The sequence below is a fragment of the Spea bombifrons genome, chromosome 3 (genome assembly GCF_027358695.1).
Source record: "Spea bombifrons isolate aSpeBom1 chromosome 3, aSpeBom1.2.pri, whole genome shotgun sequence".
NCBI classification, from domain to species: domain Eukaryota; kingdom Metazoa; phylum Chordata; class Amphibia; order Anura; family Pelobatidae; genus Spea; species Spea bombifrons.
The window spans coordinates 21,277,929-21,295,000 of NC_071089.1; the positions used below are offsets into that span (position 1 = coordinate 21,277,929).

The 17,072-nt window shown below is 42.0% G+C and overlaps 1 protein-coding gene across 7 annotated transcripts in view; it reads right to left on the reverse strand.

The window, feature by feature from the left end:
* Positions 1-17,072, reverse strand: part of EHBP1 (EH domain binding protein 1) — a 172,187-nt gene that overhangs the window by 39,862 nt on the left and 115,253 nt on the right. For 2 of the 7 annotated variants that reach the window (XM_053461395.1, XM_053461400.1), the window contains 3 exons: positions 10,767-10,911; positions 8,874-8,975; positions 1,163-1,290 (listed from right to left, as the gene is read on the reverse strand). In XM_053461395.1, coding sequence (XP_053317370.1) covers positions 1,163-1,290; positions 8,874-8,975; positions 10,767-10,911 — 375 coding nt within the window. The remainder of the gene's footprint in view (positions 1-1,162; positions 1,291-8,873; positions 8,976-10,766; positions 10,912-17,072) is intronic. The other 5 variants (XM_053461401.1, XM_053461398.1, XM_053461399.1 and 2 more) reach the window with 3 other exon arrangements.

The following is a 17,072-nucleotide window of genomic DNA, read 5'->3' on the forward strand; positions in this document are numbered from 1 at the left end:
TGTCTTAAAGCCATCAAGATATTAGTGACAGGTTTCCCTTTCCCTCATGTCTGAATGCCATGCTAGGGCTCCTCAGAAGAAAGAAGAAAAAAAAAAAGAAAAAGAATCGGGTCTATATTTTTTATGTTAATATCAGTATATGTTTCACTCATGAGCTTTGATTAAAGATGACCCTGTAAACAGAGCAAAAAGTATGTTTTAAGGCTAAGCCAAACATTAAAAAGGTACATCGGTTAAATGTTTCCTGCTAAACGGTTCACAGTTGTAAAGAAGAATAAAAATCTCCATTCTGAATTCCTTTCCATTTTTGTTTCTTGCACGTATCCAGTTATGTGTTCGAGAACTTTGGTAAACAGGTTGATAAACTTGAATATAGTCCAATATAAATCAACACTTTAAATGAAAACTATCCAATCGGATTGATAAATAGAACATGAATAGGCTTCCAGGAACACTAGCTGCTAAACTGTGATGACACATTGTAGCTACTGATTACATCACATAGCGGGATAAACACATCCATTTCCGAATGGAAATTATAGCGTTTTCATGGCAAAAAAAGCAACTTAAATAATTGTCCTTGATGCCCTCAGTGCACAGGGGGAAAGGGTCCCTTTATGTTCAGTCTTGCCAGGTATGTACTATCCTTCCTTTATGTCTAACAATGAAGTTACTAGCCATTCATATTTAAGCCTATTAAACATGCTACTTCCATTAGTCCGCTTTGGTCTTAGCAGGGGCTGGCCCTCTAAATGCGCTCCCATGTTAATACGGTTTGTACATTTAAATGGTTTTATCAGAATAAAAGATTCCAGATGGCAGATTTGCATAGAGGGAAAAAAAAGGCTCACAAGGACCGAGACAACCCAGAAGATTAGTACTTTTAGAGAAAAGCGTCATCCGGCATAAAGCCCTGTGTGGTAGTACGCTAGACAAATCTGTGATACTTCTTATTTTAATCCTCCATCAACAAGTTAAAGAGTTAAAAAGTAAAGGATGCTAAGAGGCAGAAACACAAACAGCTGGATTTATGGGTATATCATGAAGGAGGGAGTAAGATGGGCTGTGAACATGGAAGCCCTTGTATGAACAGGACTTGTCTTTAGTAAATTCAAGCAGTAGTAGAGCCAGAGCTATGAGATCAGTCAGTGGTGTAACTCACCTTGAACTCCCTATCGGGGCTTTGAGGGGATGTCCTCTGAGCAGCACTAGACAAGGAGTGTGCCACCTGTGGCTGAGCCTCCAGAAGTCTCTTCAACTTCAGGTCCAAGGAATGGCTGTTCTGTCCAGCTAGGTAGGCAAATTGCAAGAAAGAGAAGTAGACTTGGCGATTACTCAGCAATATGTCAGTTTACAACCTGCTTGCCGTTGTGCTGCTGTGACTCAAAAACACAAGAAAGGTAACACGAGATGCAAAAATTAATTGAGACGTGTATTGAACTAGACATGTGTACAAGCTCACACAGGCTCTTTATGTGTCTTTCACTAAGAGAACCAAGCACATCAGCCTGTTCTTGGCTTTCAGTCAATGGTTCTCTGGAGGTTACGCATAACACGGCAGTGAACTTTTTCACCTATGTGTTAATTAAAACATTGCCTATCAAGTACATACATGAACACTCACATTCCAGTATGTAAGTACTATTTATAGGAATCCGTTTTCTTGAGCAGATAGGAAATGTACAGCAGCAATTGAAAATGAAGCAGAAGTGTCGTTTGGAGGGGCACTAGGCTTATTTGACTGTTGGATTTAGCTCCCCAGGTCCAATGAAGGGAAGGGGCATTTAGGGAATGTGTGAGGTCTTTCTTCTTTGCTCTGCTGCAGGGGGTATTAGGACACCTGGCACCATCTTATCTCATTCCGACTATTCCACAGTAAATAGTCAACAAATGCTTAAAACTTATAAAAAGTCAGGGTCCCCCAGCTTCCGACCTCAATTTTTAATGAATTTGGGGTCGAACTTGTGTGCCTCCCATAGGAGGCTATGGCTACCTTTTTAATGGATGACCATTCATAGGGCAAACTTTCAATATCTTCATGGTCCACGTGGTTACATCTGAGGTACTGAAGGTATCACAGACATCAAACGCTATAACAATGCTTTTAGAAAATAATGTAGACAATACATGAATTGTTCAGAAATTACAGCAAGAAAAATTTAACAGTTCTGCCTCGTTTTTCTTTGCTCGGTAGGCTCATTCTTTTTTCTGTAATTTATTTTCCAAATCCTACATTTAAGAACTCCCAAAATAATTAAACAAATAGGGAACAGTGACACACGTTACCATTCTAGAATCCAAAAATGTAGTTTTATTTGTAATAGACGTTGCAGTGCTTTTTGTATAGACCCAGTGCATTTTACTACATGCATTGATGCAGAAAGAAGAGTCCATGCAAAATAGACATACATTTAATGTGAGCATAAAGGTTTAAAGGTAAAAGACAAAAAAGAAATGTTGCTTTTGGATAGTTTTTGCATATGTAAATACCAAAAGTTTGACCATTCTCCATAGATGCTACAGAGCTGGACTCTGAGACTTCATATTATAATTCTAAGTAAGTCCATTATATCAGGGTGGCTGCTAGAATTTTAATAAGATGACCAAAAACAGGGGATGACTAAACTGAACAACCACCCCATTAAGAGCTTAATAACATTTTTTAACAGGTGCAACGGAGCAACCCTAAAAAAATTGATGGAGAAGAGGGTTCAAGATGTGACAAGGTCACTAATCCAGTCAAGGATAAATCTCATTGTAAAAAGTTTAACTCTGTTTCCTGGAGAACACTTCAAAAGGCCTGTGTATTTCATCCATCAGCAGAGATCAAATTTTCATAAAAACTACAACAAACTGCTTTCTATTCCTGTCATTAAAGATCACTACAATTATTTCTGTGCTCAAACCTGTCAATCCAAATGACCACCACAGAACCACAAATGGTCCAGCCGTGGGAGGCATTCAGGTAAGGAGGTCATTCCTTTCTTCTAAGCCAGTAATACATGAAATATACTGCTATACCTAGCTTACACATTTCACACAGAACATGCTGAATATATAAACACACAGACTTTAAGTTATTTGTATTTGCTGAACTATGTTGTAATATACCTGAAGAAGAAGTAAGTAGATATAAATGCAATGTATAGAAAAATAAAAGTTACTTTAAATGACTGCAGGGATTATAGATAACCCACACAGTAGTTGAGGAGGGGTACTTGCCCCTTCTGGAATTCCAGGAACCTTTCCCCTGCCCTGCAATCAACACTCCTATAGCAGTTTGTGACTTGGCTCTTTGTAGCGTGCCTACCATGGAAAGAATTCCTTGGACACCTGTGCTAGGCAATCCAACAAGATGCAATGTTTACTAGTAACAATGTGTTTTAATGTTAAGTGTGCTTGCTTATGTACTGGTACAGATAATTCCAGAGCTATATGCCCCCCTTATGCATGGGTTATACAAGAAATGAAGATATTTGGGAGGTTATTAACTCTTAAAGAGAGACAATTGTAAAGCTTTGTTATGTGTAGGACCAAGTTCTACATTGTGGAACAGGCAGCCCTCCTGTTTTTCCACCAGGATGCCTTCCACCAGTCTATCAGGACAATTTACGTCACTGTTCCATTGTCCTGAGTAGAGGTTCCACTGTTCTGCTTTGGGGAGATCCTCTAATCTTTCCTGACTGGTCCAGGCAGCTGTAAAACAAACTGACCTCCACTGTAGGTCCCATAGGGCCACCTCATGATCTTCAGTGGCGTAGTACTGGTTCATCCCCTCAACATCATAGTGTCACGGTCTGCCCAGGCTGCGGAGCTGCATATCTGTCCTGCTGTAGTTTCTCTGCTTTGCTTTGATCCATTCCTGGATTTCCTTTTGCTTTGTTCTATTTTCCATTCCTTGCTTCTGCTCCGGCTCTTTGCTTTAGCTCTGCTTCCTTTATTAGGTGTGCCCCACCTGTGTGTTCTGTTTGTCTCAGTCTGCAGTCTGCAGTCTAAGGTATGTCTCAGTGTTGTGTTTGGTTTATACGTGTGGTTTGTTTTGTATCTTTGTCAGCAGGGATTAGCGTTAGGACCCACCGTCATTGGAGTACTTTGGCGTAGTGGTGGGCTAAGCATACTATGGCCATATCATGTGACTGAATCTCCAATAGTTATCTTGTAGTCCTAGCTAGTTTCTGTATTCATGTTTGTCTGTCTCTTATGTACCTTTGCCCTTCTTCCTTGAATCATCTGAGGATTCCGGTTCCTCTCTCCTCTCCCCATGTCCCTGTTAATAAGTCCTATCCTTGCTTATAGGAGAAGCGTCCGAGGGTTCCGGCTCCTCACTCCTTCCCCTGTGTTCCTTGCCTTCTTCCCTGTCCTTTGTTGTGCCCTGTAACATGTATGTCCTGTCTGGTTATGTTTATTCCTTGTCTTGTGCCTGTTTGTATCTTTACGCTATTCATGTCATGTTTCTAGCCACTTCTCGTGTATATCCTATATCATGTTTCTTGCCTGGTCTCCCTTTCCTTTGCTGTGTTTATGTGTCTGCTACATTAACCCTTTGCTTAGCTTCCATTCTCCCAGCCTGCAGCATCCTGCTCGTGATCCATGTGATATGCTTCATGCCTGCTCCAGGGTGCCTGCAGGATTCGTTTGTTCTGGACTTCATCTGCTGCCATATCAGGGCCCTGGTGTTTGGCTGCACTACCTAGGTGCTCAACGCCTGGGCGAGTGTGGTCACCCTGCACCAGGCCCTGCCCCAGACTCCGCTACTGCATCGAGACTCCTGCAAACAACTACATCGGGCGCGCTGGGTCCTTCTACTCACCAGCTTGGACCCAGTCCGTGACACATGGCCGCAGGTAAAAGGCCAGGAGTTCGCGGAGTGGAGTTTGCAGCGTCAGCCTTCCAGTGGGCCTCTGTATCCGTCTGCCCTTCCAGTGGGCCTCTGTATCCGTCTGCCCTTCCAGTGGGCCTCCGTACCTGTCTGCAGCATTCCAGCACGGCCAGAAGGCTATCCAATCGTGTGCACCCCATCAAAAGGGGTTTCCTATCATGCACCCCACCAAACGGGGTTTTCTGTTGTGTACACCCCATCAAAAGGGGTTTCCTATCGTGCACCCCATCAAAAGGGGTTTCCTCCTAAGCGCGCCCCTTCCGTAGGGCTTCCTACCGAGCGTGCCCTTTCCGTAGGGTTTCCTGATGTGTGAGCCCTTTCCGTAGGGCTTCCTACCGAGCGTGCCCTTTCCGTAGGGTTTCCTGATGTGTGAGCCCTTTCCGTAGGGCTTCCTACCGAGCGTGCCCTTTCCGTAGGGTTTCCTGATGTGTGAGCCCTTTCCATAGGGCTTCCTACCGAGCGTGCCCTTTCCGTAGGGTTTCCTGATGTGTGAGCCCTTTCCGTAGGGCTTCCTACCGAGCGTGCCCTTTCCAGAGGGCTTCCTACCAAGCTTGCCCTTTCCAGAGGGCTTCCTACCGAGCGTGCCCTTTCCAGAGGGTTTCCTGCCAAGCTTGCCCCTTCCGGTGGGCTTCCTGCCAAGCTTGCCCCTTCCGGTGGGCTTCCTGTCATGTTCCGGAGTTGCGGCCAGCGCCCCACTATGGACTCCCAGTATGAGTGCCTGCATCCGGCCTACCCTGGTCGAGTACCCTGCAAGTGGGCAACCTGCCGTGTGCCCTGAAAGAGGGTTTCCTGAGTTGCGGCCAGCGACCCACTGTGGACTCCCGGGATGAGTGCCTGTATCCGGCCTACCCTGGTCGAGTACCCTGCAAGTGGGCAACCTGCCGTGTGCCCTGAAAGAGGGTTTCCTGAGTTTGCGGCCAGCGACCCACTGTGGACTCCCAGGATGAGTGCCTGTATCCGGCCTACCCTGGTCGAGTACCCTGCAAGTGGGCAACCTGCCGTGTGCCCTGAAAGAGGGTTTCCTGAGTTGCGGCCAGCGATCCACTATGGACTCCCAGTATGAGTGCCTGCATCCGGGCTACCTTGGTCGAGTATTCTCCAAGTGGGCAACCCGCCGTGTACCCTGAAAGAGGGTTTCCTGAGTTGCGGTCAGCGACCCACTATGGACTCCCACTATGAGTGCCTGCATCCGGGCTACCTTGGTCGAGTATTTTCCAAGTGGGCAACCTGCCGTGTGCCCTGCAAGTGGGCAACCTGTTGTCTGAACCTGAACCTGTGCCTGAACCCGTGCCTGTGCCTGAACCCGTACCTGTCGTGTCTGCCCAGCAAGTGGGTGCCTGTCATGTCTGCCCAACAAGTGGGTTCCTGCCGTGTCTGCCTTGTCAAGTGGCTTATCTACCTTGCCTTCGTCTGGCTCTAAATGTCAGCTAGAGACTACTTCCTCAATCCTGTACAGTCATTCTGATTCCTGTTTTTGGAGGAGATTTGTCTACTAGCGGCAGTGCTGGTCATTGAAGGACTCCTACGTTTTTCGGACTCTGTATGCTGGTTCCTGGGTTGACTTGTTTCCTCCGTTCTCCCGTCAGAGGGCGGGCCTTCCTTCTATTGCTGTTTCTGTTCGCGTCCGGAGGCCGCTCTTTTCGGAGGGGGATACTGTCACGGTCTGCCCAGGCTGCGGAGCTGCATATCTGTCCTGCTGTAGTTTCTCTGCTTTGCTTTGATCCATTCCTGGATTTCCTTTTGCTTTGTTCTATTTTCCATTCCTTGCTTCTGCTCCGGCTCTTTGCTTTAGCTCTGCTTCCTTTATTAGGTGTGCCCCACCTGTGTGTTCTGTTTGTCTCAGTCTGCAGTCTGCAGTCTAAGGTATGTCTCAGTGTTGTGTTTGGTTTATACGTGTGGTTTGTTTTGTATCTTTGTCAGCAGGGATTAGCGTTAGGACCCACCGTCATTGGAGTACTTTGGCGTAGTGGTGGGCTAAGCATACTATGGCCATATCATGTGACTGAATCTCCAATAGTTATCTTGTAGTCCTAGCTAGTTTCTGTATTCATGTTTGTCTGTCTCTTATGTACCTTTGCCCTTCTTCCTTGAATCATCTGAGGATTCCGGTTCCTCTCTCCTCTCCCCATGTCCCTGTTAATAAGTCCTATCCTTGCTTATAGGAGAAGCGTCCGAGGGTTCCGGCTCCTCACTCCTTCCCCTGTGTTCCTTGCCTTCTTCCCTGTCCTTTGTTGTGCCCTGTAACATGTATGTCCTGTCTGGTTATGTTTATTCCTTGTCTTGTGCCTGTTTGTATCTTTACGCTATTCATGTCATGTTTCTAGCCACTTCTCGTGTATATCCTATATCATGTTTCTTGCCTGGTCTCCCTTTCCTTTGCTGTGTTTATGTGTCTGCTACATTAACCCTTTGCTTAGCTTCCATTCTCCCAGCCTGCAGCATCCTGCTCGTGATCCATGTGATATGCTTCATGCCTGCTCCAGGGTGCCTGCAGGATTCGTTTGTTCTGGACTTCATCTGCTGCCATATCAGGGCCCTGGTGTTTGGCTGCACTACCTAGGTGCTCAACGCCTGGGCGAGTGTGGTCACCCTGCACCAGGCCCTGCCCCAGACTCCGCTACTGCATCGAGACTCCTGCAAACAACCATCGGGCGCGCTGGGTCCTTCCAGCCACCAGCTTGGACCCAGTCCGTGACACATAGATGTCTATATCCAAGGAGCCACCTTACAGTGCTCAGAAACGTGGCTCCTTGGATATAGACATCTAAGATGTTGAGGGGATGCACCAGTACTACACCACCGAGGATCATGGGGCAGGCAGTTTTACAAGAGCCAGACATCTGCCTGTCCCAGAGCCTCAGAGGTTCCCATTTTTTCCAGGTTGACTCACAAACTTCAGTAGTGGAAGTCCATGGATCCTGACTGCAGTGGAAATCTCCAATCTGGCACTGCCGCAGCTGGACCATTTACTGTTTAATGTCCCTGATACTCCCACTATAGAAGAATGCACTTTAATATGCATTCTTGCTAAAAAAAATAATAATTAACTACTTACCTGACCCAGAAGATGCAGCCCTGCTGCTGTAGCCCTCCTTCCCCGTGGTCGGTCTCTTTTTCCTACTGATTGGCTGCTTGAAGCAGTTAATCAGCGGTAGGAAAGTGCTCCCATTAAAATCAATTGGAGTGCTTTCCAAACATGTGTACGTGGGTCTGAGCAAGAGCCCACCCGCAACATTCTCACTGCCAGCGTGGAGCTGACTGGAGGTAAGTGTTTCATGTGCATGGATAAGCATCTTCTGTACCGCATTTACCTGGGGCTGGGGAAAGGGACACATCTCCAAAGGGCCCTCACAGCTATGCATATGATAACCGGAGTGCCCCATTAACCTAAACAATTAGACGTTTTGCTTATGAATTATTTCCAAGTAAACTCAGATGCTTGCATGCATCTATTTCAAATGACGTTAGTGGAAAATATTTCTATGACCAATAAATCATAATTCCTGGTTTCAGGGGGAGGCATTAAATCAGACAAAACATACTTTTCTAACTCAAATACCTAAAGAATACACGCTCCAATTTGCACAGAACGTGTGCAAATTAATTTTGCAAAATAAATTTCAATATGCATTTGATACGAAAATATAGATGCAAAGGCCATTTCATTTCATTGTGGGGGAAAGTAGATGGGAAGTCATAGCTTACGGATCTCCAAGCCACTGAATGGAAACTACTGAGTCAAGAAGCAGGTCATTTATGAGAGAGAAATGACTTTAGGTAAAATCATTCTCCATTAGGCATAACTGTGGATCAGATTAAGCAGACGAGGACAGAAAAGAACATGCCACAGAAGACCTAGAATGCAGATTTTACTCTAGAACACACTTTTAGACAATAAAGCCACAACCTATCGTGAAATGTATTAAACAATTTATAATGAAAGGAAAGGAAACAGAATGCAAGCCATGCAGCAGGAACGCAAAGTTTGATTTACCGGCAAGATCAGTGTCTATATTAGTGGGTTCAGCGCCACCACACTCGGAGGCGTTATCTGGAACCTCCTCGTTAGTAAGTGCTCTGTTAAAATCATCTTCCGCTGTAGAAATATGCAGTGTAAAAGGTTAGTTCACAGGCAAGCCCCTCAACCCCCTTTTTTAACCCACGTGAATCTAAAGAGCTTTTCTGATTGCCATAGGGATGAGAAAATAGCATAGATTAGCAAATCACCCAAAAGTGTACGCAGGTCAGATTTTTAAATTAGGTTAGAGGAAGAATAAGCTGTAACAGGATCATGGCGTCTTGAGAGCACCCTACATTTTAAAAGGAAAGCTAGTAGCTGAACCATTCAGTGATCCCAATCAAATCAAAATCATTCAGCACTGAAATGGGCTATTAGGGGGATCGAAGGAAAAGCGACCTTTCTACATAAGTGACAAAACAGAAGGAGATAAACATTAAAAACCACATTACAGAATTTACAAAATATTAACACACATGAGATAAATACATGTTTTCTCTAATTATAAAAAACTACATTTAATTTATTTACATTTAATATACTTTATCTTAAGTGACTGCAGCGAACAAAGAACTATCAAAAGTACACAGAGGCCACTAATGTAAACAGTTTATATTTGCTAACTAATGTTATTAGTTGCAGTTTTGGGATTTTCTACCCAAAGAATGCAAGATCCTAATAAAATTGAAATTTGTGATATGAATTATTCTTATTGTTTAGATATTTTTTAAATAAAATATTAACAAGGCAGCGAAAGGTTCATGGGACAAGAGATTTTACTGCCCGTGTCACAGGTATTCTGATTCAGTCTGATGTATTTTAGGCCCTATTCTTGATTTAAAAGCATCATTTAACCAGCCTCTCTTTTGATTGTAAGATCACATAGAATCTTGACAGCACTTATAATGTTCAACTACCTGTTGTATTATTAAGGACAGACTCCAACTGAGCTGGGTCTGAGATGGCCTTGTATAATGCATAGAAAATGCAGGAGATTCCTAAAAACGCTCCTCGCTGATTTCATTTTGCATTATACAGGGCTAGCTCAACCCTTTCTGCAGGAGAAGCTCAAAGATAGCAAAGATATGCATCGCGATAGCAGGAGGCGGAAAATGTTCTCCTGCAAACTCCCTCTTTAGTGAATATCTAGGGAACTGGCAGGTAGACATCCCCTTGGTCTGGAAGGTCAGAGAACTAAGAAAACTTGATTTTTTTCCCTCACCTCTCATGAGGTGCCAAGACGTGGTAGGTGTGCTTCAAAATTCATTTTGTTGATAGTTTCCTGAATTTTTCCTCTGTTTTATTTCTCAACCCAATGTATTAACTTGACGATAAAGCAAGCAACTCAACTATCGTGGTGATGTTTGGGCAGGAGGACTGGTTACACATAGTGCACAGATTAATTAAGTTTACATCTGTCATCTATCTACAATATGTTGTTTTAGACAATTGATGTAAAACAGTGCTCTTTTAATCATGGTATACCATTGACCTCTGGCAACCTTGCACCTCATTCTAGGTGGAGCTCTAGGTGGACTATCATAAGTGATACATCTGGGTATAAACATACTGGCTGGAACAATGTTAATTAGCAGGGTGATAATTAGGCTTTTACCAGATACTTCCCAATGTTGGCACACACATCTCTGCTATATATTTATAGTCAGCAGCATTCTTGGAATTGAGAGACAAAAGATAAGGAAACTTCTGCATTCTAAACAGTAGCTAAATAATTTAACCCCCAAAGAGTTAACAGACCTCCATTTACAATAAATGTTCTCAGCTGCTCTATGTCTAAAGCACTAAAAGGTCCTCTCACACGATGTTCCGAGCTGCTCTTGAACTGTGAAACAGAGTCCTTTAACTCACCTCCAGATGTCTTTGCCCTTTCTTTCAACTTCTCTACAGACGTCTCGTAGCTGGTAAGTTCTGACATCTTCACTCCGGATCGAGCTTCTGCGATGAGTTGACGTGCTCTCTCTCTCAGCTGCCGGCGTCGCTCTTCATCTTGCTGCTGGGATATATTGAACAGTTTTCGAGCTTAGTAATTGACAGAAATGCAATTTTCCTCCAAAATCTGATGGTTGCGATAGCGAGCGGTTTGCGATGTGGTGTGAGACGTGTTAAAACTCAGTGTCAGGTAGGTGTCACATCACAAATCAGACATATCTCAACCCTTCAGCTGCCATGAAGGCCTTCAAAAAAAAAATATTGGACTCTATCAAAGCAATACATACACTGACTGAGAATGAACATTCCCGGACCTATACATTTACCTGCAGAGTCATTCTTACTCTCTCTTCCCGATTACAAATGGAATTTCTCAGGTCCCAAAAAAAGAAGGAATTGGATCATTTCTATCACCTCACTAACAAAGCGATGAGTTTTTATATAGGGTATAACCCATACCCGGCTGCCATATTTATAGTTTATTTGTATACATTGGAAGACTGCAGATGCAGAGCAAAATCAACTTAGTTTAAAGTTTAATACAGACATCGCTCTAGCTTATTGTAAGTTCCGCCTAGCGTGACAGGTGTACTTCAAGGCTTTATTATCTAGAGGGTCATTGCTAGTTTAGGGCAGGTAAGGGTGTTGGGTGGTCCCTTATGAATATGCCTTGGATGTATACGGCAACACTCTTTCCATATAGGATTTAGTACAAATACATAATTGGTTTGCCTGTTTCCACAATACGAAACCCACGGTATTGAAAGTGATGCATAAAATGCGAGATATCTGCTATCTCTTGATCATATAACACCACTACTAGCACTGTTTTCCCAAAACACAATGTATTTGTAAACTGTGATAAGATAACCGTATCTTCTAGAAAATCAAGAGAAATCTGGGCACAAGATTACCATTTTTAAAATGATTTCCCTATGAAAGGGATGCAAAGACACTAAAGACAGAGCTACTTTTTGTAAAATAAACCACATCCCAAAAACATCATGGAATATATATTAAGGAAACATTTCTAATCTTAATCCAATATTTTTTAAGCAAACGGAAAGCTAAAAAAAAAACACCAAAAGATTCCGCACGTGTAAATGTCTGCAGTGGGCTGTTAATAGACAAGCGCTGGCTGCTAATTAAGTACATTTCTGACATTTCCATGCAAATTGTTTGTTTGTAGCTATTTACTGGCCATTGTTTGCAACACAATAGGAAAAAAAATGCAAATGAATGAATCAAAATGCATCCCTAATGGGACTTTCTGTTTATAACCATTAGCCCAGAGGTGCGCTGCAATTCAATCCATGAGCACTAAGATTTAGCCTCATTAACAACCAGCATGGGAAGGTTACAACTTCTAAAACCCTTCAGTAAACAAAGTATATGGACACAGCGCAGTATCTTGAGCCTGATTGACAGGGTTCTGCTTCCCTATCAGATTGCCTTGATTTACTTTTCCAGCTAACCTGCTAACAACACACACACAATTTTTGCAGAGATCCCTGTGAGCGCTCGCTGCGTTTATTTGCTTTCACACACCTAAAATTCCCTGAAGACATAGAATTAAACAGGAGGGGGAAAAAAAACTATTTGCAGAAAGGACACATTAGGAATAGAAATATAAAGCCTCGCAGTTTGCTTTGAACCTAGATGCGGGAGTTTATTTGTTGTCGCCATTTTCATGAAGGCCATCGACGTTAACATAGCAAGTGTTATTACAAGAAATCAGAGCGTCTGGGTATGGAGAAGCACGGAAAAGCTAATCAAAAGGATCGAGGTGGCGCTGGGCAGCTGGAACTCGTATTGCTACCGATCCCAAGGTCCTTTATGCTCCAGGGAAAAAACATAAGAGAAAACCACTGTATAGATCCTGTACCCTTTCCATCACCTGCCACCAGGAACCAAGCGTATACGACCGGACGAGAATGAGTAATTTAAACAGAACCCTCCGACAGAAAGGCAGCTAATTCAGTCTTCCCAACGCTTCTCCGCTAGCCAAGAAGCAGCTGCCTTTCTTTTAGATCCGAAATACATTATATCATCCTTCTCTATACTCAATTATTTGTTTTTAGAACTATTTTTCTTCACTCCAAAAAATACCCTGTACATTTATTATAATCAACTGCTTTATTACTCTGTTGTGTAAATCTATCATAATATATATGTAATCACTATCTGATTGTGCAGCTGTGCCTATTTTAAGAGCTAGATTTTTGGAGCATTAATAATCTGTAGGTATCCCATGCAAAGTCTCACAAACGAAACGGAAACCATTAAAACATAACATAAATAATATATATATACATATATATATATATATATATACACATATATATATATATATATATATATATATATATATATATATATATATATATATATATATATATATATCCTAATAACAAAAAACGGAAAGTCTAAAAGGTATCCCAGAGCCTTAGTTTGGAGCTGTTGGAGAGATGGCGCTGTCCCAATATCTAAGGCCACCATGATAATATTGGGATTTCTCCAGTATTCTGATTATTGCAAGCACGCTGTCAAACTTCTCAAGGTGAGCAGCAGCACCTCTGGCATTAAAACTATTCCAGCACTGAGTGAAAGCTTCCTAACACACGATCATTATACATGCTCACAACCTTATTCTCGATCGCATTACTGATAGACAAATGTCCATTATCTAGAACGTGCGAGAAGCAGAAAGAAACGCGCGTCAGGTGTGTGTTTTGCCGATACAGTAATCGGTGCATCAGGGTCTCGCTCCAGTTTGCTTCTTCCTCCTAAAGTACAACCTTTAGCTGTCACGGAACCACACAAAGTTCTCAACTTATTTGTAGATTACAGACACCGATCTGAACAGCATCAGACAGTTAAACAGCTAATGAATACATTATGACGAAGGGGAAATGAAAAACATTTTGCGGGCGATATTCTTTTATTTATGCCGCAGGTTTCTGGAGTTTTTCTGGAATGTAATCCCACGACTCATGGCTCGTCTAGAGATAAATAATCAAGAATAGAATGCCGCTCTGTGCAGAATGCTCAGAAATGATTTTTTTCACACATACGTTCTCAGGATCCCACATGGATGCCCAGCAAAATGAAAACTTCACCATTTAAGGACAAACTCTTGAAGAATAAGTAATACTGTTTCCTTGTTTCCACTGGAATGTAATTTTTATATTTCACAGTTCACCGATGGCTCAGTAAGCTTTCTTTCGCCTGCTTCAATGGTGCTCCTTTTAATTTTATCCTCCTTAGCCCTAGTAATTAAAAGTGATCAGCAGTGGCTTCCCAAAGGATTTAACACCCGCCACCCTCCCTGCCACCGTCGGTAGAACTGTGCTTTTCAGGGAAAAAGAAAAAGAGCAGAAAGAGGATTCTAAAAGCAGAAAGAGTTTAATTTCACAGGGACAAGAATATGATGGTTCTCCAATCCCCAACTTTATCCAATTGTTCCTTGAGCAGTTGTTAGATCTTAAGAAAGCTATAAAAGTGGGCGCCGGTGGGGGTCCTTTTTGTAGTTCCCGCTAATGCCTTTGACATCTTAGCTATGGATTTGGAAAGCTAAATCTTAATATTACAAGGAGCGTGTGAGTATATTGACAGATCATAGCATTATGCTAGATAGTTTTGTAATAAGTACAACAAAATAGACCCAAATAAATATACATTACCCCTCAAAAAAAGTATATACGCACATTTTCTAATACATACTTTGAAGATTAATATTTTTCTATTTGTTTAATCAAAAGGCTGAAATTTGAGAATATTCTAAAAAGGAATAAATGTGTAATCGCAGTGGCTTAAAAGTACATTTGCATTTTATGCATTGCTTATTGATGTGTCTATATTTTACTTACCACATATTAACTTCTATTAGTTAATATGATTACATAGTTTAAAGAACCGAAGCAAAAAAAGAGTAAAACCCTTTTGTCAAATTCTTTACTTTATTAAAAGTTTTGTATTTTTAATAGACTTTTTGTCATTCGTTTATAAATATGCCACGGGAAAAAAGGTCTTTACTTTCAAAGTGCCACCCCACCCCTTATGGCGATATTGATCCATGTCCTTCCATCTGTCGGCAGAATTAACCCCATCTTGTGGTCTTATGACATCACTTGGTCCCTCCTACCACTCTTCAATAAACCAGATGGATGAGTGACATCACTTCAGACAATCTCATCTACCAATCATAATAATGCATATGTCATTGCTTCCTTTCATTATAAATAGAACGAGTGCCCCTTAGAGGGTAAATGCTGTCTGTCAAAGCATAATTCCAAGCAAAAAAGAGACTTGAAACTGGAACAAGTCTGATACTTTTGGTTTCCAGCAGTGAGAAAAATAAGGCATAAATCATAGTACGCTTACCAAGAATATCACTCAAACTGTACATCGACAGTATTTTTAAAACTACTTATTTCTTAAAATTACTTATTTTATTATGTGCCATTGGTTCCCTTTAACAATAATAATTCATTGATCCCGACGGACGCTGAAAGCATGTTAGGCGTGAGACATATAATTCTTCCTAATGCTGATTATAGCTCAGGATAAAAATTGTCTATGGTGTGTTCCGATTACATAGTGCAGGAGAACAAAAAAAAAATGACTTCCAGACCGGCCCCCCCATTCCGTCCCTTTTCATCACTAGACAGGAAGTAAGCCTCTGTTATTAGCTATTCTGAGCAGAAGAGTATTCTGTGCCTGTCCAGAGGCGAGGATTACCGAAATGTACCCATTCACTCGCAGATCAACGCAGGACGGAAGAAAAAAAAAAATTAAAGGGAGGGGGGCAAAAAAAAGACCCCACAAATCCTTTCAAAGCATGACGGGAGACGTTTTCCCTAGTGAGAGGGAACCGCTGCTGTTTGAGGAAATAGGATTTGGGGAGAAACACTGGACATGTTTAGTGGGTCTTTTCATTTTGCTTCTCGCCCAACTTTTGCCTTCTCTACGTTAGTCGATAATATAAGCAGACAGGCCTGCAGAAGGTCACACCTGCTCATTTCACTGGGGATGCCCAAAACTTATGCCATACAAAAGGGAAAAGAAAAGGAGGAGGGGATGAAGGAAAAGAGGGAAAAAAATGCCTTTCTTGTAAAATAAAAGGGATGGTGAAATATGCCCCATCTGCTCAGATTAAGCCAAGGATTACCCTAGGGGCTACATTTATGTTTCAAGCCAAGAGTTAGTGATGGCGTTAAACAGGTATCTATAAATATGCATGTTTATAATATAAGCGGCCCTATTAGCAATCATATGTTAACTAATCAGAATTACTATCACAAAGCTTAGAACAAAATAGTTTCCATTTCACTTTCATTTATATGTTAATTATTCTACAAAGGATATTTCTCAGTTCAAAATTAGGAAGATTCTGCAAGCAAGTAGTTAGTACAGATTTAGGAAAATCATATTGATCCATAGTCCAGAAAATAATCCCAAACTAAAATGTTTACTTTTTGTTACGAACTTTTTGTTCCAATCTCATCTGAGCATGTCCTAAACTGGAATTAAACAAAAATCACAGGGAACGCTGATGCAACACAAAGGCAATTAGGCAAAGATATTAAATATATTTTGGTCTAACGGCACACCGAACATTGAAAGTGAGGAGTGGACATTTGGAGGCTACTGCCCTCTGGAGCAATTATTTCTATTTCTACTGTTTGCCAAAATGGACCACAGACTGAAGATACATAAAGTAGAACTAATCAGAATTGATACATGAAATTTATTGCGACAGGCACAGTTATAATGTAATACATCAGCTCTCATATCATCTCATATAATCACAATTTGCATCGCCATTGTTGGTAGGCCACCTGCCATCAACAGGTGGGGGCAGCGAATAATAAGGAAGCCAGCACCTTGTACAGGAGCAGAATGCAACCCTTCACAGAAATCTAAATTAATATTATATAGTGCAACATGATTCAGAAGATGGTTACACCAAATTAGTCCTTACACTGCAAGGAAGTCCCATTTAATAATTGAACTCCCAGTTTCACTGCGGAAATGATAACCTGGCCTTTAAAGACCTATAAACATCGGAGGTGGGAAATAGGGATGACCGAGTAGATATCACCTCGAGTCACTTCCTAAGGCCTCTTGCTGCTCGTCTGGCTGCTCTTTTGTAGCAGGACACTCTCTGGCTCCTTAGATGTGGCTTAACAAACGCTCTGACAGTCATGCACACGTACAAAGCTT